This window comes from Tachysurus fulvidraco, chromosome 10 (genome assembly GCF_022655615.1).
Source record: "Tachysurus fulvidraco isolate hzauxx_2018 chromosome 10, HZAU_PFXX_2.0, whole genome shotgun sequence".
Taxonomy (NCBI): domain Eukaryota; kingdom Metazoa; phylum Chordata; class Actinopteri; order Siluriformes; family Bagridae; genus Tachysurus; species Tachysurus fulvidraco.
Window position 1 is genome coordinate 19727479 of NC_062527.1, and position 26256 is coordinate 19753734.

The window sequence follows — 26256 nt, forward strand, 5'->3', positions numbered from 1 at the left end:
GTTTAGGAAAAATCAGTGTGAAACCTCAGATTATAGCACTATTCGGACGGGATTAGTTTTACGCAGGGGCATGGGGGTAAAGTAATTATTACCACAGCTTCTCGGTGATTTTAGTCCCGTCCGGATGTGCCATCTCGGTAATCATTACGGACAATAGCACTATTCGGACGGGATTAGTTCTACGTGGGGACGTGGAGTAATGCAATTTTACCTCAGGACGTCTGTAATATTAATTGGCCAATTCACACGGGACAAGACATCTCAGTAAAACTAGCAGAAGTGGGAGGGGTAACTCGCTTTATGCACCACAGTAACCCCCTTGTCGTCATGTGCGTATGACGTTGCTTCCTGTTATCATGTGCAAAACAGACAACATTGCACCTCCATGCTTGCAAAACACGCCAAAAACTACTTTTAAACAGGAAATGATGGAATTTTACCGTACATATTTACAGCGGGTCTATTCGGACGGGATTAGTATTACCTGAGGTAATTTTTCCGGACCTTTTTACAGAAGGTAAAAGTTGCCGTAATCTTTACTGACATTAGCAGTATTCGGACGGGACTAGTTCCACGTGGGGACGTGGAGTAATGCAATTTTACCTCAGGACGTCTGTAATATTAATTGGCCAATTCACACGGGACAAGACATCTCAGTAAAACTAGCAGAAGTGGGAGGAGAAGCTCGCTTTACGCACCACAGTAACCTCCTTGTCGTCATGTGCGTATGACGTTGCTTCCTGTTTCAAGCGCCTCCATGCTTGCAAAACGCGCCAAAAACTACTTTTAAACAGGAAATGACTGAATTTTACCGTACATATTTACAGCGTGTCTTTTCAGATGGGATTAGTATTACCTGAGGTAATTTTTCCGGACCTTTTTACAGAAGGTAAAAGTCTCCGTAATCTTTACTGACATTGTCCGTAATGATTACCGAGATGGCACATTCGGACGGGACTAAAATCACAGAGAAGCTCTGGTAATAATTACTTTACCCCCACGTCTCCACGTAGAACTAGTCCCGTCCGAATGGTGCTATTGTCCGTAATGATTACCGAGATGGCACATTCGGACGGGACTAAAATCACAGAGAAGCTCTGGTAATAATTACTTTACCCCCACGCTCCCACGTGCTTATGAAGAGTCAGGATTCATTGTTAACCCTGGGTAAAAATATGAGCTGTGTGAAACCTCAGATTACAGAACCCAGGATTCTGGTTAGCTGGAGTTTCCAGTCACCCAGGGAACTATTTGATAAGAATCAGAATCAGGTTTATTGGACAAGTGTGTGACACACAGAAGGAATTTGGTTCCAGCTGTTTGTGACTCTCAAAAGTACAGACATAACAAATAACACTATACTATACTATACAAGACAATACAGACATAACAAATAACACTATACTATACTATACAAGACAATACAGACATAACAAATAACACTATACTATACAAGACAAGGCAATACAGACTATACAAGATAATGATACAATAGTGATACAATACAGACAGTATGAGTATTATATATGAATACAGAGTATATGACAGGTCAGTTATGTACATAAAGTGTGAGAAGTGCACGGTAGTGCAAATAACAGTATTGTGCAATATTATGCTTTTGTACAATATATAGCAGCAGTAGTGTGTGTAACATCAGATGATGTGATGACTGACAGTTCTGATAGATAGTACTTATAGATATGAAGCAGGGAATATAATTATGGTGAGTTGTTAATCAGGGTGATTGTCTGGGAAAGAAACTGTTCCTGTGTCTGGCAGTTTTATTAAACAAAGCTCTGTAGCACCTGCCAGAAGGGAGGAGCTGAAATAGGTTGTGTCCAGGGTGCGAAGGTTCAGTAATGAAAAGCTCTAGAGAATACAGAAAATATTTTTGCTCCAGCTTCTTTTGGCCGGCTCATTATTTCTACACCGAAATTTTTATTTTACAACATCATTGTCCTGCATTGTTTACACTAAAGGGAATAAGACAAGATTATTTGATTGGTTAATCCAGCCGCATGCCTAACCACACCCTTTAATAACATCAGTTTAAATCCTTACTCCTCCATATGACAAAGATAGAAAAAACATCATGTTCATGAAAACATTAGGAAAGAAAATAACAGGCTGTCTGCCGATGTTCCTTTTCCACTTCCAGTCTCTTGATAAATCATCCTGATCAATCGATAAAAACCTGATCTCCATAACTAATAGACAGAATTCACCGGAGCTTCCTAACAACACGAGCCTAGTCCAGAAAAAACGTCTCTCTTCGACAATACATTTAGCCCGCTACAACTTTCAACAGCCGTGCTGTTATGGAAATCAGACACCATTGATGTGTTTGCTATAAACAGATTATAAACAGTCGAGCAGCCTCGTGTGAAATAGTTAACCTTGACTAGCTGCAATGTTCCTGACTTTCCCTTTCAATTAAACGTAGCGAATTCTGTTTAACTGTCTTTCCTAAAATTCTCATGTTTTTATAAGAGGCTGACCAAACATTTCAAGAGATGAAGAAGTGAAAATGCATTAAAATATATTTAGAATCATAACTCCGGGTCATAGTAAACTCTGGGTAAAGGAAATCATGGGTTATTTGGTTACTTGTTTAAAGTATAAGCAGTGTGAAATGTATTTAACAAATAATTAATCCTGTCTATTGAGACATTTCATTCTGTACATTCCCAAACCCTGATTTAATGTAATCCTTATTTGTATATCTGCATATCAACAACCATGATTGGATAAAATGAAAAGCTTTAAATAACGGCTCGTCTCGCGCTTTCACATTAGCGAAGAAAAAAACTCAGGTCTGCCGTTCTGCGCCCGAGCAGGTATTAATATTTTTCCTAGCTTTATCAGCTTGTCGTATTTAATCGTTTTGGTTTTCAACTGCTATGAGGTTTTCACACGCTTTTCATGTTTGTTGCTAAGTGACTAGCCTTAGCCTTAACAACGCATCGTTTCACACTGTAGACGTTCAGCACGTGGATTTAACACTGTAGAAGCCGTGCTGATCCTGCTTCTTAACCCTGAGTAAAAAGACATGCTTTATAACCCTGCTTCTACATTGTACATGTCTACACATGTAGAGAAGTTTCTTTATCCTGGCGGTAAAAGCAGGGTTTAGGATAACGATAATTGGAGGTCTGTAAAAAAGTACTTATGTAGACCTGAATACAGATGCATGTATTTTTTTTATAAAAATCCACAATCAATTTAAAACATTCAAGGCATTAAATATAGAGTTATCTGGTTAATAAAGAGATCAGAAAAGGTTTACAAAGAAACGATCAAAAGGTCAGTGACGAATATTGACAGAATTACAAGAGTTTTAAACTCACAAGATCCAGTATGAGTCCTCTTAATTTGTTTTGCAACCAAAAGTCTATCAGCGAAACCTTACGGCTCACAACACACTCATTATATCCGATCCCATTAGAAGCAAAAAGAAAGGGTTAAAAGTTGTCTGAAAGAAATTGCTGGAGAATGAAAATTGTGTCTGAGAGCATTGTAGAAAAAAGGTGAAAAACACTTCACACACTCTTCACATTTACACTTTTCAGCTTTTATGGTGTTATTTATGCAGGGTATAGTTTTTTTTTTTGGTTTTCCTATCATCATGGGTACTGAAAATTTAATGGTTATTTAATTAGCACATACATATATTTGTTAAAGGTAAATAATTTAGTTAGTCTTGCGGTGAGGTAGCTTGTTCACGTCGGAGAGACGAGTGAAATATTTTCATCCACAAAACCTGATATTATGAACTGGGTCAGGACTTTTAAAATAAACCTGTAAAACACTGCCTTTGACTGCACTGAGACAAGGATCCTGCTCGGCAGTAACCTTCTTTTTTGGTCCTAAACCGATTCAGAAATTCAGTCATTTTAAATAAGGTTAGCTCTAGTACAGAAGAGTTAGCTAGCTAACTAGTGCTAGCTTGAAAGAAAGGACATTGCGCATGCTTCAGTAAACTGAGTCAGGCCGAATAATAAACAAAAATCAAAACAAAAATCAAACAAACGTGTAGCCAATGAGCAGAAAGGGGCGGGGCTTGTCAATATGTGGCGGAGAGAGTGTTCGAGAGTGTGACATTAGCAGAAAGCGGTTTTAACATTGACATGGAGGATAAAAACAAAGAAAGAAAGAGAAGAAAGACTTACGATAAGGCAAGAAGTAGGACGTGTTAATATAGGATCAGCTTTCCAGCGCTGGAGAGAACTGAAGGAGCAGGAAGTCGGCCACATATTCACAGGTTGGAGTTTCCCGAGTCAATAACTCCTGAGCTAAACGCTGTTACTACACAAATAACACCTCTTTTCTATCGTAGTAATGTAGAGAGGCAGCTACAACCGCGTTTTGTGTAGTAACAGCGTTTAGCTATGATAAAGACACATTTCTTTCCATTAGTTGCCTGGGTTATGTATGTATGTGTGGGCGGAGCTATCAATACAGGGGTGGGACCCATTTGGGTTAGGGGCGTGTTTGTTTTGGTCATTTCAAATGTCGACGTTGGCTTTCAAAAATCGGAGACCCTGCCTTTAAATTTCCCTAATTTGATCTGAGCATGATATGTAGCAGTCTACAACATTATCATGTCAGTATAAAGCTGTCAGGAAGCTTGTTAGACACATGAAGGTTTATGCAAGAGTTTGCACGACTCTCGACTATGGAAACGGCAATAATAAGTCAATAACAAAAACGAATGGTGAAGAATATTGGTTCATTCTATAAGAAGAGATTTCTGTAAGACATTTTGTGCTGGTCAAGAGGTTTTCCACCACAGGAAAGTCTTTGTGTTTATTCATTTCAGGAAAGTGAAAAAAACAACAAGGCTAAGAACTTTTAAACTCTGTACTTAACAACACACAGACTAATCGGAACTTCCTGGTCTAGTTGAAACTTTTTGGTCGAACAGGAAGGGTTTCGCATCGTGCCGTTTGTCTGATTTGTTAGCGATGCATCAATCGATTTTTCATTTCAGAGAACAAAAGACTTCGGAAGCCAAGCAAGAGGCTGATCGAGTGGAGCGAGGACTATGAGCAAATCTTCATTTCGAAGAAGAAAACGAAGAAAACACTTGAGTCCTACAGAACTGTAAGCTTTACATCTGTGTTGTTCCTAAAAAAGTAAACAGTGTTTTGTTTATTTCTTCTTTATATGAATATGACCCTCACTGCTCCAGTGGTGCTGTATCATGGCTGACCCTGTGCTCTGACCCCAACCTCCTAAGTTGGAATATGTGAAGTAATGTCTATATGACAAAATAAACTCCAAAAACACCACGTTCTCAAGCTCCTGCTGTCTGAACACTACTCAAGCCGACTTAGGTTTTCGACCATTTTCACATGTTGTTTTTCACATACGACACACTATCATGTCTAACCATATCTAAGTACAGTATAGTTGTTGTCGGTTGTTGCCTCAAAACCAGTCTTGTTCCTCACCCTCACAACTTTTAATCCAGACCTTCTCTCCGACGTCTCGAGATCCGTTTTCTCATGAGAGATGACACTTCAGTCTATATCTACATACACTTTATATTGTAATACCGATTCTAGTTTTATAGTTGCAAAAAGTGATTTGAAGCCGTTTGGGAAACCCTTCAGATTTTTCTGCGATGTTTGTGATTTCTGTAGTTTCTGAAGATTCTCAGCCTGCAGTAAACATTGGGGGAAGTCGTGGGGAAACTGGGGGAATTCATGGCCTAATGGTTAAAGAGTCTGACTCGTAACCCTAAGGTTGTGGGTTCGGGTCTCGGGCCGGCCACGACTGAGGTGCCCTTGAGCAAGGCAACGAACCCCCCTCCCAACTGCTCCCCGGGCGCCGCAGCATAAATGGCTGCTCTGGGTGTGTGTTCACGGTGTGTGTGTGTTCACTGCTGTGTGTGTGTGTGTGTGTGTGTGTGTGTGTGTGTGTGTTTGTGTGTGTGTGCGCACTTTGGATGGGTTAAATGCAGAGAACAAATTCTAAGTATGGGTCACCGTACTTAGCCGTATTTCACGTCACTAGTTATCAATTTTAAGAAAAAAAAAATCTTTTAATTTTAAGTATTATTAATTTTCTTTGCTTTATAGTCTACAGTACATTGAGTAAGGAGGCTGTTTACCCAACAGATGGTTAAAGGTCTAAACAAGTTGCAATGCAAGTTTAATGAAATATCATTATATAAATTAAAAGCTACAGTTTTACTTTGACACATACTTTTATACTATAATTTTCTAAGATGTACATTGTCACATTTCCCCACAGGTGTCTTCGATTAATAACACTAATGTCAGCACGTGTGATCAGATCCCGAAACCTCCAGAGGTTGACGGTTTGAGCTTAACCGCAGGTCAGACTTCGGAGTCTTGGAAAACGGAACCATCACAGCACGAACGTCAGCTTGGTCTAGATGAAGCAGAAGACGTTCTTCCTTCGACACCTTTATCGACGCTTCATAAACCTCCTGTGGTACAGGCAGTTGAAAAGTCGGTTGAAAAGAAAACAGGCAAGTGTTGTTTTTTAAAAATTTTTATTTATTTGTTTGTTTGTTTTTTTATTTATGCAGGAGCACTCCAGGTGTGCTGTGTGATAATGATAGTGTTAATATACTCACTCTTGATCTTACAGCATCTTCAGAAAGAAAAAAGACACGGAAGATCACGCATAAAGTAATGGACTCGACTGGTGAGGATGAGATTCTCAGGATCCCAAAGAAGAAGGTGAAAAGTTTGCCCACAGCAAACGTTTTAAAAAGAGTCGACGAGTCGTTAAGGGAATTAATCGTCTGTATTTCTTTTCTCTGTTAAAGAAGGAGTCTAAGCAGCAGAGTCATTGGTCAGAGGAAGCAGTGGTCAAAGATGTGCAGGTAACGTTTTTAAACGGAAAGTCGGAAACGTGAGTCTGAGTCCCGACGACGCTGCTGTCAGTCACTGGAAGAGCAAAACTAGGCGCTAGGCAGCGAGGCGCTAGTCAATCATGGGCATTTGTGAGCTTATGTATGTGAAAGAGGGCAGATAGCGCTTTAGTTCAACTGCCCAGCATGAGCAGCAGTATGAAAAGATGCACTTGTTTGGACTTATTTGTCTCACAGGAAGCTTGTGGTCGTCTTCCTGGTTCATAGCTGGGTAATAGTGGAGAGATGGATAGATGTCTAAATTGCGGAGAAATTGACATCAAAAGTTTAAAAGTTGCATAGTTTTGTATCACAGCTACAAGCTTAAAGGGTTTAATTAGACATCTGGCCAAACCATCTGTTTCGACCTTTTTGACTCTTTATAAAGAAAAGTTTTCGAGAGCAATAGATTGGCCGGTAAAGACATTACGCTTTTTTTATTTAGATAAACGAAGTGCCTGGAACCACTCTGTCCAGCCCTTCTTCTAAATCAGGTGAGCACTCACAGTGTTACTCTTTTCTTTTGTGTTAACAAATCTTAGCCTTTGTAGATCTTTCTTTCTTATCTCCTGCCACATTTGAATGGGTTGAGTTTATCTCTTGTCTGAAGGTATAACACCCAGACCGGGTGACGCACAGACGCCATTAAATCAGTCTGCAACGCCTAGCGTCTTCCAGAGCCAAATGCCAGGAGAGAAGTGCAGTCCAGCTGAGCCCAAACCACCCGAGAGGAAACTACGTGACAGCTCGGGACCTTTACACACGCCGGTGAGAAACCGATATAAAATGAGTCACTTGTTTCAGTGTGAGACGTGTGGTTTTCCCTCTGTTGGGATAAAGCCTTTCTATTTTGGCCACGATTTAATCGTCTGAGAAAATCCTAAAAGATTTTTAGAATCCTAGGGTAAAATCTGTCATGGTCTGTGTTGTCATGGTCACCGACAGCCGATTAATGGCCGATTAAAAGCATTTCAGGCACTTGTGACATCTCCTATGATAGGGTCAAACAAAGAACCGAACCGGATGATGCATGCCAAGCCATGACGTGCTCTACACACGTTATGATAGTTTTTCTCTGTTTTCATCATCAAGGATTGTAATAAAATAAACGAACGCTACACATTGTTTTTGTTTGCTGCTACCTGCCATTTTGATTTATGATGACCACCGAGATCCTACAATATGACATAGGGATCATGTTCATACAGTCTGTCAAGTAACAATCACCAAGGATTAAGAAGTTTCGTGCACATTATTACACTTACACTTTAAACGTGCACAGAATTTACAGTGGTCGACGATAGCACTTTCAAGCATTGAGATGCACCAAGGAATCGTTTGTAAGCATCTCAGAGAGCAGAAATGGGTTTGATGTCACCATTTACTTTGAAGATTATATATATCTCTTCAGAGAAATCAGAAAATACTGAAATAAATCAGTATTTATATACTGGCAAATCAGAAATACTTATAAAACACTATAAATTCTTAAAATCCTGATCTTCTACTTTGATACGAGTTTCATATCACCAGTGTGGAGTGAGACGTGACACAGACATTCAATCATCAACATGGACACATTAAAGCAGGAGGAAACTCAATTTTCTGTCCACAAATGGGACAATAACTTGATAGAAAATATGAACCTTTTGTTAATGATGTACCTAAATAAATCCCAGGTACTCTGGCTATGATTCACAGACCTTTAGAGAAAATAAAGATGATGGAAGTGTTTTATTCTGCTCCCTCGTGATCTCTGTGATCTCTCTACAGGTGTTTGTTCCAGTTCTGAACGAAAGCGTGGTCCAGACCAGAGACTCATTATCTCCTGAAACAGGTCTGTCTAACGGTAAAAAGGCATCAGAGAAAGGAGGCGGAGCCTCACTGAAGGAGAACGTGTGTCAGGTATACCATCACCTCATGAAAGTGGAGCAAATAATGAGTAGTCTAACAGGCTTAACGTGTACGATGTGATAGATCTGTAGCTGTAATGACTCTTCCAGGGGTGTTTTTATGACTGGTGTGTGTTTATTTTTTCTAGGTGTGTGAGAAGACAGGTGAGCTGCTGCTGTGTGAGGGACAGTGCTGTGGAGCGTTTCACCTACAGTGTATCGGCCTCAGCGAGACTCCTAAAGGACGCTTCATCTGTCAGGAGTGCACTGCTGGTGAGCTCCCAATGATCCTACTCCTTACTACTGAAGTGTTAGTTATGAGTAGTTTGTGTTCACACATACTGAGCCATTGTTTATTATTGTTATTATTTTTTGTGCATTATGAGTACAGTTGGGGGGCACGGTAGCTTAGTGGTTAGCACATTCGCCTCACACCTCCAGGGTTGCGGGTTCGATTCCCGCCTCCGCATTGTGTGTGTGGAGTTTGCATGTTCTCCCCGTGCCTCTGGGGTTTCCTCCGGGTGTTCCGGTTTCCTCCCCCGGTCCAAAGACATGCATGGTAGGTTGATTGGCATGTCTGGAAAATTGTCCGTAGTGTGTGAGTGTGTGAGTGAATGAGAGTGTGTGTGCCCTGTGATGGGTTGGCACTCCGCCCAGGGTGTATCCTGCCTCGATGCCGGATGACGCCTGAGATAGGCACAGGCTCCCCGTGACCCGAGAAGTTTGGGTAAGCGGTAGAAAATGAATGAATGAATAAATGAGTACAGTCATATAACATATTTCAATTTACATACAATGACAATCATTTCAAGTGTTTTATTATACGCAAACTTTGTTTTTTTTAAGGAAATAAAATATATATTTATTGCCCTTCATTATGTTTATGCATATTAAACCAAATACATGCGCATTTGCAAGTATATATATATATATATATATATATATATATATATATATATATATATATATATATATATATATATATATATATATATATTGATATATACACACTCAAGTATGTAACCATATATTTATCTACACATTAATCATTATCTGTTTATTTATAACAGCCAAATCAGGGCCTGTATTCATAAAGATTCTAAGAATGATCTCAGAGAGCTCCTAATTCAGCTTAAAAATTTCTAACTAGAATCTTATCTGAAGAGAGATTCAGGACCAAACTCTGAACAAGGAACATATAACAACGTTTATCTTAGAGAGGAGGCGGACCTTAACACGTTCCTAGGTGACACATTCTTTTGAAGACTGTGATTGGTTGTTCAATAAAAAATAAAAATAGGAGTGCTTTTAAGATCTGATCTAAAAGCCTTCACTTTGTCTCTATGTTAAGATATTTGAGACTATATCGTATAAAGATTACGTTCATGTAGGGATTAACATCTGTATATTATAAATGTAATGTAAATGTAACCATCTCAGAAATGTCATAGAGACACATTACATTAAGGGGGTTTTTACACCTGGTCACTTCATGTGTTTTCTGTGATCAGATAGCTATCCGATGGTAAAAATACCAGGTCTAAATGCCCTCCCAAACGGTTTCGAGACGGATCTAAATCTGATGGTACAAACCCCTTCAGGAGGTGGTCTGGGATGCATTTCAGATGAAACTGGACAGGTGTAAATGCATGTGGTTGTTCAAGCCACATACGTCAGTTTTCCGACCAGCGCTGGCTCCGATCTTTCACCCAGGCGTCTCGTTTGGTCTTAAAATGCGCTGCTGCCTCCAGCGAAAATGCAGCAAACAGTAAATGCTGTTTTTTGTAGCAACCACACACCAAAGCGTGTTCCATTTCAATTAGCCCGGAAATGAGGTCAAATATATTTGCATATTGGGCGGGAGTAGAAAGATCAGATCGGTATCTGATTCGACAAAGACGCACTTATGTGGCCTAATGTAAACGGAACAATTTTAAAAAATCAGATAGCTATCGGATCAGAGACAACACACAAAGTGACCAGGTGTAAAAAGGCCCTTAGAATCTTTAAGAATACGACCCCAGATCTTCATTTTGATACATATCTAGCCCATCTCCTCTATTTTCCCAGGTAGTTTCATGATTTTAAAACGTACAACACAACACACATAGAACAGTTGCTAATATGTGTAAATGAATATAACCAAAAAACATTAGAGAAAATGTTATTTTGAGTAGAAACGGTACTTTCCTCTGCCTGGTTGAAAGTTTAGGATTCGAAAAGTCAGTGATCAGAATAATCTCAGTTTCAGTTGAGGAGTCATTCATGTCCAACTTCGTAGTGGAAAACATTTTTTCGGTAATTCCCGTAGTCTGTGAGAGCAGTTTAAGAAATGATATGTTCTCCCTTCTGACCTGAATCGTTTTAGAATGATTCACTACAACTGGATGATTAACAAGTCTGACAGAAAACAGAACCTTTCATAGTTTAATTTTTATAAATCTCTTTTGGCTTCCGTTGTCTGTCGCTAAAATGTTGAGGTCATAAATGTACAAGCTTACTAGTTTTACTCTTATTCCAATGCAGCATCTGTTCAGGATTTTTTTTGTTGGAAGAGCAAAAAAAATCTCTCTTCGAATTTCTGCTGTTGAATGTAGAAGCAAACAATGACAGAATGCTTGCACATTACACGCCCAAGTGATTCAATATAAGGAGGAAAGAAATACAGGGCTTAGAATAGATCCTTGCAGGATACCATATTGCATCTAAAGAATCTCTTTTAACCCTACAGTCTTAATGAAAAAAAGTGGTTCCTTGGAGATTTATATACAATTCTGGGTTTCTTTACTTGGTCAATAGAACATTTTCTCCCCCCAAAAATGGTCCTATGTGGAACCTTTGGAGAGCGGGGAAGCTATTAAACTATTAAAACGGCACATTTTTACATTTACATTTACTGCATTTGGCAAACATCTGTATCTAGAGTGGCGTACAAAAGTGTTTTAAAGTCACTATTGTTGAATTCATTTCCACTGGTTCATTAGGTTACAGACTTAGAATACCATCAACCTGCAACTTAAATGTATTTTTTTTTAAATACGTAAAACAAACAGGGAAAATAAGCTGTAGATCAAGTGTTTCAGGACGAGGTAGGTCTCACCCGACTTTTGAAGATGTCTCAGTTGTTCAGACATCTAGCGGAAGTTCATTCCTCCGCCTCGGTGCCAGAAGTGAAAATAGTCTTGATTTATACCTCCCTCTTACCCTGAGATATATATGTAATTCAAAAGAATGTGTAAAGTGAAGTGGGTGCCATTACTTTTGGAGCTTTATCTCCGTGCAGATGCTTTGAAATGATGCGTATATGAGCGATGTATTTTTAAAAAAAGATCCAAGAACTGATTTAATGCTTGAAGTGATTCCAAAATGTAGTGAAGCGAAGTGACAAAACACTTCATGCAGTGTTTGTTTGTTGAATTTTACTGTCTAAGAAGAAGAAAAAGAAGAATATAAATATCCTCTAAATTATTCTAAGAAACTACCATCAGACTTGGGTTCAAAGATCCCCATTGGCTTCTTTTCAGTGAAACCTTCCAAATGTTCTCCATGAAGCGACTGATAGAACCATGTGAGGTTATATACAGGAATATTCCTTTTAAATGTGTATTGGTAAGAACATGCAGGTAAAAAACATAACATGAACATAAGTGCGTACAATGTGCCCTGTTTTAGTGAGTAGATTCATGCCGTGTTCACTATCACTGGTAAAAAGCTTTTTTTTTGTTTTCTTTTTTTTTCTTTTTTACAAAAACATTTATTGTCTATTTCACTTCCTGTCATAGATGTATTATTACTAGCTTTTTAATGCTAACCTCTCCGTTCCTCTCTCTGTCTCTCTCTCTGTCTCTCTGCCTCTCTCTCTCTCTGTCTGTCTCCCTCTCTCTGTCTCTCTGTCTCTCTCATCAAGGTGTGCACACATGCTTTGTGTGTAAGCAGCCGGGCGAAGACGTCCGCCGCTGTATGATCCCGGTGTGTGGGAAGTTCTACCACATGTCATGTATAATGAAATTCGCCCCCACTGTCCAACAGAACCGAGGCTTTCGCTGCTCGCTGCACTTCTGTCTGTCCTGCTATATCACCAACCCCACAAACCCCTCCAGCTCTAAGGGTGAGTCGTCAAGTCAGGCGGGGTAAATACATTGTATATAACACTGAGGGACTGTAGGTGGAAATCATAAAGATTCATATTCATCTGAACCAGCAGTGTGTGTGTGTGTGTGTGTGTGTGTGTGTGTGTGTGTGTGTGTGTGTGTGTGTGTGTGTGTGTGTGTGTGTGTGTGCCTGCCTTTTACAGGTCGCCTGACCCGCTGTGTGCGCTGTCCAGTGGCTTACCATGCAAATGACTACTGTATGGCTGCCGGCAGTGTTCCTCTGGCCAACAACAGCTTCCTGTGTCCCAACCATTTCACCCCCCGCAAAGGCTGCAAGAACCACGAGCACATCAACGTCAGCTGGTGTTTCGTCTGCTCTGAAGGTCTCACCTCACACACTGCTACACTAAAGAGCTGCTTTCAAGCTTTAAGCTCTGCTTATCAAATCATGTTGGTTTGACTTAAGCACATTTGAACCTGCATATAGTATAAGATCTTAAAATATCTGAAAAATTTGACAGACAGAAAAAAAGAAATGAAGAAACTAGCATACTAGGTATTATTATGAATCCAGTTAAGGTGTCGTTAAAATGAATTGATTTTTGCAGTTTACAAACATTACAGACTGCACCTTCAAACATTACAGACTGCACCTTTAAACATTACAGACATTACAGACTGCACCTTCAAACATTACAGACTGCACCTTCAAACATTAGACATTACAGACTGCACCTTTAAACATTACAGACTGCACCTTCAAACATTACAGACTGCACCTTCAAACATTACAGACTGCACCTTCAAACATTAGACATTACAGACTGCACCTTTAAACATTACAGACTGCACCTTCAAACATTACAGAATGCACCTTTAAACATTACAGACTGCACTTTCATTACAGATTGCACGTTTTAACATTACAGACTGCACCTTCAAACATTACAGACTGCACCTTCAAACATTACAGACTGCACGTTTTAACATTACAGACTGCACCTTCAAACATTACAGACAGCACGTTTCAACATTACAGACTGCACCTTTAAAACACTGCAGTGCTTTGTATCAATGTCTCCTACATGCTGTAAATCCTCCACAAACCGGGGACATTTTTGCCTCCAAAGGAAACTTTAGTCATTTTAGAAACATGTTGCTGCTGTATAATATTCGGGTTCTGGTTTAGGGGGCAGTTTGCTGTGCTGTGAATCCTGTCCTGCTGCCTTCCATCGCGAGTGTCTGAACATCGAAATGCCTGAAGAGAGCTGGTACTGCAACGACTGTCGTGCAGGCAAGAAACCCCACTACAAAGACATCCTGTGGGTGAAAGTGGGCCGCTACAGGTCGGTGTTCTGCAGCATTTACTTCAATCATTTCTAAAGTAAATGGCATTTAAACATTGTTTTAACTTGCCGGCCCGTGTGTTTCGATCAGGTGGTGGCCTGCAGAGGTGACTCAACCCAAGAACATACCTGAGAAAGTCTTACGCATGAAGCACGAGGTGGGCGAGTTCCCCGTACACTTTTTTGGCTCCAAGGACTATGTGTGGACCTACCAAGCTCGCTGCTTTCCTTATATGGAGGGCGACGCCCACAACAAGGAGAAAATGGGCAAAGGCACTGATGCTGTCTACAAAAAAGGTGCTCAAATAAACTTTAAGACATTTTAGTCTTCTCTATCAAGTCCTGCACACTTTAGAACTGAGTCTTATCAGCTAACCTGTGTAGCCTGCATTTCAGCCATTTTTCAAATCCATCATTGTCTTTCTACAGCTTTAAACGAAGCTGCTGAGCGATTCCGAGAGCTCCAGGCAGAGAAAGAGATGAGGCAGCTTCAGGAAGATAGGAAGAACGACAAGAAGCCCCCACCATACAAACACATTAAGGTGGGTCCACTTCTGTTTTTTTCAAGATGCGTAGCTGTACTTGAGGTCAACAAACATTAAAGGTGGGGTGCACGTTGTTTGAGAAATGCTTCAGAAAACTGAACAAACAAATCAAACGTGTAGCCAATGAGCAGAAAGGGGCGTGTCAATATGCGGCAGAGAGAGTGTTCAGTGCGCATGTGAGACATTAGCAGAAAGCGATTGAAACATTGACATGGCGGATAAAAACGAAAACCGAAAAAAGGCCTACGGTAAGGCAATTAATACGGTAATTTTTATAAATTATTGAAATAAAGTAGATTGTATGCCGTGTTAATGCTTTATTAAAGAAAAAGCACTTACATTTACAAAGTGAATTTTTGCCCTACATTTATTGATCCATATGGTTAAGCTTTGAATATTTATTAGTGCTTCACAACTGGTTTTATTTACATACCCCTGTTACACAATTTGGCTTCCTCTAGGTGAACCGACCGATAGGGAAGGTGCAGTTCGTGACCGCGGACCTGTCAGAGAGCCCGCGCTGTAACTGCAAGGCCACAGACGAGAGCCCGTGCGGCATCGACTCGGAGTGTATCAACCGCATGCTGATGTACGAGTGCCACCCGCAGGTGTGTGTGGCAGGAGAGAGGTGCCAGAACCAGTGCTTTACCAAGCGCGAGTACACTCCGGTGGAGATCTTCAGGACGCTGTCGCGTGGCTGGGGACTCCGTAGCATCCATGACATCAAGAAGGTAGGAGGGATTTCTGCTCCTTATGCTATATGAACTGGGATAACAAAATGATTTCTGCAGTTATTACACATTCTGTTTCCTGCAATGGAAATGAAATGTTATCAGAAATCTAACCTGCTTCACATCATGGTGTCTTTTGCTAATCCTAATTCTTCCTTGTCTCTAATGTTTAGTTATCTGGGCTCGTCATTGGCCGTTAGTTTTACTTAACGATAATAAATGTGTACGATAGACTGAAATGTGGATTATCATAATCACAGGAATTATACAAACGACCTAAATGGAACTCGTACAAATGATAACGTACATAAAAGAAATCGTAAAAAACAAATCGATTTATAAGCTCAAAAATAAACAAACAAACAAACAAGTAAATAAAAAAATGAAACGTAAAGTGATCACAACAAAGGCTTCAGTTCTTTACTAAAGCTGAAACTCTCGATTTGTTTGAGCTCTGAGTTTCCGAGTTGGTCTCAAAGGTGGAATCCACGACTGTGTAGCGTCTGTAGTTAAGAACAACAAAAAGCAAAACATGTTTGTTTTTCATTTTCTACAATTTTTCAAGTAGTTAAAAAAAACTTGCTGTATATAATTGTAGTAGATTATTAGAAGGTTCAACAACCAAACTGACTTGATGTCATAAGACTTCTTTATTATTAATACGAACTTCTCAGGAGCAACCAATCAGCGATCTAACAGGTGCACACACTAGAGGAAGGAACCAATGACAGGATGGGGACACTGAATCTTATGGATTTCATCACCATGGGAACTGCGACGCAAAATTGCGTATTTGTGCATGTTTATATTTGTTCACTTCGGACACGTCGAATCTGAAGAGAGCGTCTGTGCTCGCTGCTGTTTCAGGGTGCGTTTGTGAGCGAGTACGTGGGTGAGGTGATCGACGAGGAGGAGTGTCGCGCCAGGATCAGGCACGCTCAGGAGAACGACATCAGCAACTTCTACATGCTCACGCTGGATAAGGCGAGTGTCACACGAAACATGACGTCTCACTCCATCTTCTGTACCTCACTGAGCAATTAGACAACGACGTCCTACACGACCCAGTTGTCCAATTACTCGTCTTTGTTTCTTTATATAAAACCGTTCTACTTCTCAACACTAAAATTCTGTGTAAGATTATCAACAGAATGAAAAACACACTTCACACACTGAAAGACAACAAACGAGTTATGAAACATAAAAAAAAATCATTCGTTTTGTTTAAACTGACTGGAAATGTCCATTAGCTGTTTTCCATTAAACCGTTTTCTGATTCTCAAGCGTGAGTCGTGTTTGTCCTGTGTTTAGGATCGCATTATTGACGCGGGGCCGAAGGGAAACCAGGCACGCTTCATGAACCACTGCTGCCAGCCCAACTGTGAGACCCAGAAGTGGACAGTGAACGGAGACACGCGAGTCGGTCTCTTCGCCCTAGTCGACATTCCTGCGGGTGAGAGAGACTTTCAGTTATTACCTCATCCTGTTTCATTCACCTCATTCTTGGGTTGATCTGTGCAAATCTTATGACTTTCACACCTCTAACCTTTTCATGCATGAATTTAGATTCAAAATATTACTTTAATATAAAGTATAAAGTTATTGTCTTGTCTCACTGTTTTAATGCTTCACATATTAGATGAGGTGCACACACACACATTCATTTGGAGCATAAAACAAGTTTAAAGGTGAGGTCTCCGTTGTATAAAAGCCAATGTTGACATTTGAAATGACCAAAACAAACATGCCCCTAACCCAAATGGGTCCCACCCCTGTATCGATAGCTCCGCCCACACATACATACGTAACCCAGGCAACTAATGGAAAGAAATGTGTCTTTATCATAGCTGAAGGGAAGAACAATACGATTGTAGATAAACAAACAAGCAAAAATGACACACAAGCATAATCATGTAAAGGACAAAGGCATATATTAGTTCTGTGTAACAAAGCAAAACCAACGTTACTCACCTATCGAGAAGGAAAAAAGCGCCTCGGCGTCTTAAGTAAAGTCGGCCACATATTCACAGGTCGGAGTTTCCCGAGTCGATAACTCCTGAGCTAAACGCTGTTACTACACAAAACGCGGTTGTAGCTGCCTCTCTACATTACTACGATAGAAAAGAGGTGTTATTTGTGTAGTAACAGCGTTTAGCTCAGGAGTTATTGACTCGGGAAACTCCAACCTGTGAATATGTGGCCGACTTCCTGCTCCTTCAGTTCTCTCCAGCGCTGGAAAGCTGATCCTATATTAACACGTCCTACTTCTTGTCCTTATCGTAAGTCTTTCTTCACTTTCTTTCTTTGTTTTTATCCTCCATGTCAATGTTAAAACCGCTTTCTGCTAATATCACACATGCGCACTGAACACTCTCTCCACCCATATCGACAAGCCCCGCCCCTTTCTGCTCATTGGCTACACGTTAGTTTTGTTTTTGTTTTGTTTTGCGGCCCAACACAGTTTTCTGAAGCATTTCTCAAACAACGGAGACCCCACCTTTAAAGCAAAAAAAAGAAAAAATTTTTTTTAAAAAAGTTATTAAAGAGGAACTGGATTGTCCATGAGTTTAAAAAAAGAATAAACCAGTTTGTCTGAAATAATAATAATAAAAGCTAATATTTTAATGTCCAAAATTTGTAACATTTCTGTATATCTAAAATACTTAATGTTGTGGGCAAAATCAGTTGTATAGAAATGAAAATTTCAGAATATTTATACAATTTAGTTCTGTTACATAAAGAAAAGAAGGAAAATTAAACATTTTAAGTGATTTTTTTTATTCAGATTTTTGTACCAATTTTTTTTTGTTGTTGTTGTTTTGTTTAATTTAATTCTATGTAGGTTGTTTTGATATTTTATTTTAAATTGTTTTGAAATTTTGAAACACTTTAAACGTATTTAGAATTCAAATGATTATATTTCTTTAAAGCTGCTTTGTGACAATGTCCAGTGATTAAAGTGCTATACAAATAAAATGGAATTGAATCGTGGGTAAAAAGGAGAAAGGGTGAACGTCACTGCGAGTACGTCAATGGAGCTTTGTCTTTTCCCTCAAATTACAAATGTTGAAAGCGTTTCGAACTCTGGTCCTCTTCGAGCCTCGTCCCTTCCCCCGACATCACATAATATTTTTAACTGGTTGAAAATCCACTTAAAGGTAAATGGGAAAGACTTTGAGTTCATTCGTGCCCTAGTTCAACGGATATATCCCACTGATTTGCAGGCGTCGAGCTCACCTTCAACTATAACCTGGAGTGTCTGGGTAACGGCAAGACGGTGTGTAAATGTGGAGCGTCCAACTGCAGCGGCTTCCTGGGCGTGCGACCGAAGGTACGGCATGCGGCGTGGGTTCATTAATGAACAGTGACTGATCAGTAGATTAGGCATTGAGCAACAACAACACACACACACACACACACACACACATGCGCTATTATTTTACTACAGGCTCTTTTTTTAATGAGAACTAGGTTTGAGTTATGAATTACAACGAATACACTTGACTTGTTTGATATGGGTACGATTTCATTGATGTTTCTTTAATTTATTTGTTCATTTAGTTCATACACCGCATGCACTAACACAACGCGGCACGCTCTGTACTCAGCCTAACGCTCTGACTCGTTATTACACCTGTACGCTCATGTGCTGCCGTTTCAGAATCAGCCCCCGTCTGAGGACAAGGGCCGCAAAGGGAAGAAAAAAATGTCTACAAAAAGGAAGAGTCAGCTGCAGGTGGTGAAGGAGCGTGAGGACGAATGCTTTTACTGCGGAGACGGCGGGCAAATCGTCTCCTGTAAGAAGCCCGGCTGCCCCAAAGTTTACCACGCCGACTGTCTGAACTTGTCCAAGAGACCTGCAGGTGAGAACAGAGGCACATCACCACAACTCCAACATCTTAGCGTTTGCATTCACAAAAGTCATAATGTGACTTAGAGCTGCTTTATCTTCAAAGTAAATGCTGATATCGAACCCATTTCTGCTCTCTGAGATGCCCCAAGAAAAAAAATTGAAGACTTTAGCTTCAACCACTGTGAGGTTATCCCAACAGAGACCTGACTCGTTTTAGATCAGACTCATCATTTATTAGTTTACACCGAAGTCCATTTCGAACACCAGTGTACTGGTAAAAAGGGTAACAGTTGAAACCTTAGTGATTAGCATGCTCCAAAATAATGAGCTGCATGTGTAACTCTCGACCCAAATGCCTGTATGATGAAGCTCTGTGTGTGTTGGTGTTTGCTGTTAGGTCGCTGGGAGTGTCCGTGGCACCAGTGTAACAACTGTGGCAAAGAGGCGGCATCGTTCTGCGAGATGTGCCCCAACTCATACTGCAAGCAGCACCGTGACGGCATGCTGTTCATCTCCAAGCTGGACGGCAAGCTCTCGTGCAGCGAGCACGACCCATGTGGCCCTGATCCCCTGGAACCTGGAGAGATTCGCGAGTACATCCCGGGAATGCCCATCTTATCCACGCCACCCAGTACATCCCAGTGCAGTTTAACCCCACCCTCCCCCAAGTTCTACATCCCACCTGCACCTCTAAGAAGGTTCTACGGCAGCCGGCAAGTGCACTTTGAGGACGAGGTAGTTTTGGAGGAAGACCTGCTTCCCGCCACTTCTCTGTCTAAAGGGGTGAAAGACGACGTCATGACTGAGGTAGAGGATGGAGAGGTGGTGGAAGGGATGATCGGCGGTGAGGAAGTAGGACTGGAAGTCATCGAAGACGAAGACGAAGACGAGGAGGTGGACTGTGAGGATTTCCCAGATGAGGGCGAAGAGTCGGAATATGACGAGGACGATTGGTATGAAGACGGATGCACCGACAAAGACTTTGATGCTGAAGGTTTAGAGGATGAGTTGTATAGGGGGAAGTGAGCAATTTGTGTTTACTATTCATCCATCCAGCCATCCTTACATCCTTCTATACAGTCACTCACTGGCTCACTAGACGCCGTTGGCTGTCGGGCAGCGAGATCGGCCAAGTGTCATTTCTCGGTTAGTTACACATTGTAGCCTGTAGGAACGAAGCAGGGAATCTGATCTCACATAAGCGCTCTTATCTGGAGATCAGCTAGTGCGTGCTCAGCTGGATGCAATGCCACTCTTTTTGACTCTAACAGACCTGGGCAACATGCTGAGCTTGAGACAGATCCAGTCAGCTTGCCTTCTTTACCCAAGTCCACTTGGGACTGGAAAAAATTAAGTGGTGCTGTGGACCTTTGGCTGTTCAGTCAGACGGTCTGTATCGGGTGTAAAGTTACTGTCTGGTGCTTCTTTGTGTTTCTGTTTCGTTTTGTCATCTCCACCTACTGTTTACATTTTTATCTTTAGGAAAACCAAGGACGGGGTCGGATATTAGACAGCCGGTTAGCTCGTCAAGATGACACTGTGTCTTAGAGAACGCATGAATTGAATTGAGAAAATATGGACTTTTAAATGGTTACACTGGTTCTGATGCCATAGATTGGGGTTTGGGTCATATTATTCACACAGTGCTCAAGTTAACACACACACATACATGGAAATATATTTTTCATTTAAAAAGCTTCCTCGGATCTTCCATAAAAGACAGATTTTGTGAAAGTAAGAGTGGTCCAGTGGTTATTTAAGGATAACAGGAAGCGTTTTCGATCCAGTTCTTGGACATTTATAGCTTGACAGATTCAAAGAATTGATATTCTCTTAGTCCAAATCCTACTTGTGTGCCCTTACTTAGTCCAAATCCTACTTGTGTGCCCTTACTTAGTCCAAATCCTACTTGTGTCCAAATGATACATCTCCACTTTAAATAGTATTTGAGATGATGTCAGATGATTCTCCTGCAGCCACATGGGTGAAATTTGGATTGGATTGACAAGCTGTCATGTCAACGATGCACTTTTGGTTACTGATCATCCTTTTAAATATAATCAGTAAGCTGATCCTGTGTGTCCCATTCACAATTTGGTGACATTAAATTGAATTAGAAAGAAAAAAAAGCATTTGGCAATCACAAGCCCTAACAGTGTGGATTATAAAAATAAATAAAACATGAGAGCAAGAGTAGAGACGATGTCAGTTGTAAAAAGCGCTATACAAATAAACTTGAATTGAATTGAGTACAGTAACAGATTAAGTGCACTAAAAGCTCATTTAACTGGCTTACTTAGCCATGACATGGATTTTATTCAGTGTTGGACAGAAAGACCTGCCTTTTGCCGTGAAGATGAAACTAAAGCAAAACAAACCGAAATGACTTTAAGATTTATTTTAAGATTTACTTTAAGATTTATCACAACATTCCAGGCAACCGGCATGTTTTCTGTGCTACACGTTACAGAACAGACCTCCAGGATAATCAGAGCATCCACAGATTTGGTATCTTAGTGGTTAAGGTGGTGGACTAACGATCAGAAGGTTTTGAGCTTGAATCCCAGGTCCACCAAGCTGTCATTGATGGGCCCCTGAGTAAGGCCCTTAACTCTCAATTGCTTGTTTGTATAAATTGAGATGCAATAGGCGTCTGGCAAACGTTAAACATATTTAAACCGCATGTGTCAGGAATTCGGGGGTTTCCTCCGGGTACTCCGGTTTCCTCCCCCGGTCCAAAGACATGCATGGTAGGTTGATTGGCATCTCTGGAAAATTGTCCGTAGTGTGTGAGTGTGTGAGTGAATGAGAGTGTGTGTGTGCCCTGCGATGGGTTGGCACTCCCTCCAGGGTGTATCCTGCCTCGATGCCCGATGACGCCTGAGATAGGCACAGGCTCCCCGTGACCCGAGAAGTTCGGATAAGCGGTAGAAAATGAATAAATGAGTGAATGAATGAATGTGTCAGGAATCTCATCACAAGAATCCTGTGCTTTCAATTTATATAGATAAATTCAAAAAGCACAAAAAGACTTAATTATAAACTTTTGGCCGCAGCGATCGCAAAAAAAAATCCTGGAGGGACCGATTTATACGAACGGCTCAGTCTTCCTGAAAGCAGTTCGGCAGACAGACAGAAAGACCGACAGACATACAGACATACTACTCTTCCGAAATACTATTCTTCAATTCTACACTTTTAATTTACCCTTTTTTTTTAATATAACAGAAATTCTCCATTTTTTTTAGGGTTTCGTTAAAAAAAAAAAAAAAAAGATTACAACAAACTAGTCATGGACTGTAGAGCCACACGTGTTAAAAATAAGAATTGGTTAACGGGAGTTAAGAATGAAAGTCTTTTTTAAAACATTACTTTTTTTTCTTTAAAGTGCCCATGTGCTGTGCTTCCTCCTCTACAGAGTATGTATTCCTCTTCTTTGTCTATACCAGCAATTTTTTTTTTTTTTGGAAGACCCTTAGACCCAAAAACATACCAGGAAAAAACCCATCAAAACTCAAGCTGACTTACTTTTTTTATAATGGTTTCCAGACTTTGGTACTTTATTTAAATAGTTTCCTCACTTTGACAAACTGTTCTTCCGTTTACTCGTTTCTCAATATCTGTCCTGTCACATGGTTTCTATAACAATACCGACGTGGTTCTGGTGTACGGATGTCTCATTGTGAGATTAGACGACAATTTATACTTCGGTAGACACTTCAATGCAGAGCAGGAAGAGTGAGATTTAAAAAAATGGAAATCTGAAATACAAAATGCTAACCGCACGAAAGCTAGCGGAAGAGTAAGCATTTGAGCAACTGGATTCAACCTTAGTGGCAGCTTTGTAGGATATTCCAATGAACTTAGACCCCGGCGTAGTAACACACCCTCTAGATAATCACAGGTTTGTGTCTGGTTTATAAATAGTATAGAAGGTGTACCTCAAGGGTCAACATTGAGTCCTCATAGACCTTCTGTATCTTCTTCTTCATGAAACCTTAAATCGTTAAAAAAATAATGAAATGTGTGGGTTGTATATCGGATACATGATTTTATTTTCCATTCGATCTGACAGTGAAAATACATTACAGGACTTTTGGAATGAAAAAAAAGGACTCAAAACTAAAGCGAGAGACTGCTGTTCCAAATGAAGGACACTTTCATTTTCTTTCTTTCTTTTTTTTTTTTAATCATTAGTTCAAAAATGTTCTTGGCCTCACAATCATTTCTCTTTTGATATTCACTGAATGTTAAAGTTCCTGCCCCACTTGTTTTGTTCTTTTTGTTGTAATCTTTGCAGCAGCCATTTTTCTTTAAAAAAAAAAAAAAGAAAAAAAAAAGAAGCATGTTTGCTTTCTTTTAGTCTTTTCATATTTATGGACTTTGTAGAATCAGTTCTCACTGTTTTACAGTTTTGTTGTACATTTCTGTGTGTGTATGTGTGTGTATGTGTGCGTGTGTGTGTGTGTGTGTGTGTGTGTGTGTGTGTGTGTGTGTGTGTGTGTGTGTGTGTGTGTGTGTGTGTGTGTGAGAGAGAGCAAATGCGAGCATGTGTGTTTTTGTATGGCGTGTTAGCTGCCGAATCCGAGTGTGCTTTGGTGCTGCGAAGAAGAAGACGAAACATACACCGGGTTGGTCTGTGGAAAGTGGGGCAATGTCGGTGCTGCCATGTTAGAAGCCTCTTCAACTGTACTGTACTCCTTTGTGTATATGAAAATATTATAAGTAAAGTTTTACAGTAGAGACATAGTTGTGTGTGTCAGTTGAAATCGATTCTTTAATTTAATTATTATTTTAAGAAAACTGCAATATTATAATATTTATTTTAAATATCCGTATGACGTACGTTTGGACTGAACTGAGATGAAAAAATGAAGACCTGACTGTTAGAGAAATGTAAGTGGTGGATCTGGAGACCATCAGGGGAGCACTGGGTCCGAGGAGGGACAGTGTACATCGTATTGGATGCCACAAGAATAACAAGAACAACACACACACACACACACACACCACACACACACACACACACACTGGACATGGTAGGGTAGACTGTGCTCCTGTGTGTTTGGGTTTTTTTGGACGGTGAAAGGAAACTGATTATACATCTGTACAAACTACATCTTTGGCAGTAAATGAATGTTAATGAGTGGCTGGGAAAAATATCTCAATGAAAGAATGAAATGAAAGAGTTTATTGAGCCCATGAGTTTATTTTTTTTAAATAATTCCGCTGAAGCGTGGTTGTAAAGCAATGTCTGACTTTCATTGGTTAACATTCATAGAATTTTTATTTATTATTACTTTTGTCAAAGTTTTTTCTGTGACCATTGTGAGTTTATCTTTCATTGACCGAAGGGTACCAACAATTTTGTCCACGTGTGTATAATACCTGAATAACAAGCTACAAGCTGACGTGATCGGTCTTAGGGCTTTTTATTTTTTTGTCATTAAGAAAGCAAGTATTCTTGAAAAATACACTTCATGCAGGAAGGAAGATGTTTACATGTCGTAGACGTGTGATTTTGCTGTTATTTCTTTATTTATTTAGCTTTGTTTTACCAGGAAGTATCACTGAGATCAAAAATCTTTTTCACAAGAGAGACCTGGCCAAGGTAGCAGCCATACATAAACACTACATAGTAAAAACATACATTCTACATGTCTTCTTTACCACATTTTTTATGATGGTCTTAAATGTATTTATTGATATACACGTTTCTAATTTTAGATATTTTTGCAAGTTATTCCATGCCCAACTGTCCAAACCCTGGGTACATTAAAAAGCAACCACTTGGAGGAGCGTAGCTGATAACTAGCAGAATTGAGACAGAGGAGAGTACAGAGGTAAGCTGGGAGTTTACCTAGCATGGCTTTATATATAAAAATATACCAATGCTGTTTTCTGTGAGTGGTCAGTGATGTCCAACCCACCAGATCATAAAGAATACAATGGTGAGTAAGGGACTTTGCATTTGTAATAAAGCATAGAGACGCATGATACACCGAATCAAGGCTCTGTACAAACTGTGGTTTGGCTCAGCAACAAAATCAGACATCAGAAGACTACAGAGAGCGGTTCAGACTGCTGAAAGGATTATCGCTGTTCCCCTGCCCACCATCTGGCTGGCGCTACAGAGACCCAGACACCAGCACAACCAGACACAAGAACAGATTCTTTCCCTAGGCAATCAACCTTATGAACAGTTAAATGTTCACCCATTACGCAATAACAATGTGCAATAACCTTACATTTAATTGTAACCATCTCCATCCTAGTACATCCCTGCATCTCATTCTATTCTATTCAATTCTATTCCATTCTATCATCTATAGCACAACTGTACATGCAATTCATTATTTTTATTTTTATTTATCTATTTATTTATTTTTAACATATGCGTATGTTTTTTGTATTCTCATCTTGTTGTCTCTGTGTACTGGAAGTGTATGTGACACCAAAACAAATTCCTTGTATGCACAAGTTAATGCAAGCTTGGTAATAAAGCTCTTTCTGATTCTGATTCTGAAAACAAAGCTAACTTGCTACATTAGCATTCCATTTAATTCAAAAGGTATAAAAATTCTGTTCTATTCAGTTTCTGTTTTATTCCAACAGCCCGGTGTCATCTGTGGAGGCCTTCAAGTTTCTGGGCACTACCATTTCCAAAGACCTGAAATTGGAGTCCAATATAAACTCCATCATTAAAAAGGCCCAGCAGAGGATGTACTTTCTATATCAATTAAGGAAGTTTGGTGTGCCACAGAAGCTGTTAATGCAGTTCTACACTGCAGTCATTGAATCTGTCCTGTGCAAATACTGGACATCCATCACCATCTGGTTTGGTGCAGCAAACCAGCATTTCTTTTCCCAGACAATCGCCCTTATTAACAACTCACCATAATTATATTAACT

The 26256-nt window shown here is 40.1% G+C and overlaps 1 protein-coding gene across 2 annotated transcripts in view; it reads left to right on the plus strand.

Moving 5' to 3' along the window:
* nsd1a (nuclear receptor binding SET domain protein 1a) overlaps nt 1–21540 on the plus strand; it is a 29294-nt gene extending 7754 nt beyond the window's left edge. The window contains exons 6-24 of one of the 2 annotated variants that reach the window (XM_027163443.2): nt 4991–5103; nt 6259–6499; nt 6622–6713; nt 6803–6859; nt 7332–7380; nt 7497–7654; nt 8660–8791; nt 8928–9051; nt 12686–12886; nt 13073–13252; nt 14059–14215; nt 14307–14512; nt 14645–14757; nt 15222–15491; nt 16359–16475; nt 16803–16944; nt 18716–18822; nt 19153–19354; nt 19742–21540. In XM_027163443.2, coding sequence (XP_027019244.2) covers nt 4991–5103; nt 6259–6499; nt 6622–6713; nt 6803–6859; nt 7332–7380; nt 7497–7654; nt 8660–8791; nt 8928–9051; nt 12686–12886; nt 13073–13252; nt 14059–14215; nt 14307–14512; nt 14645–14757; nt 15222–15491; nt 16359–16475; nt 16803–16944; nt 18716–18822; nt 19153–19354; nt 19742–20370 — 3290 coding nt within the window. In that variant the 3' untranslated portion in view covers nt 20371–21540. The remainder of the gene's footprint in view (nt 1–4990; nt 5104–6258; nt 6500–6621; nt 6714–6802; nt 6860–7331; nt 7381–7496; nt 7655–8659; nt 8792–8927; nt 9052–12685; nt 12887–13072; nt 13253–14058; nt 14216–14306; nt 14513–14644; nt 14758–15221; nt 15492–16358; nt 16476–16802; nt 16945–18715; nt 18823–19152; nt 19355–19741) is intronic. The other variant, XM_047819291.1, reaches the window with a different exon arrangement.
* Nucleotides 21541–26256: the final 4716 nt, after the last annotated feature.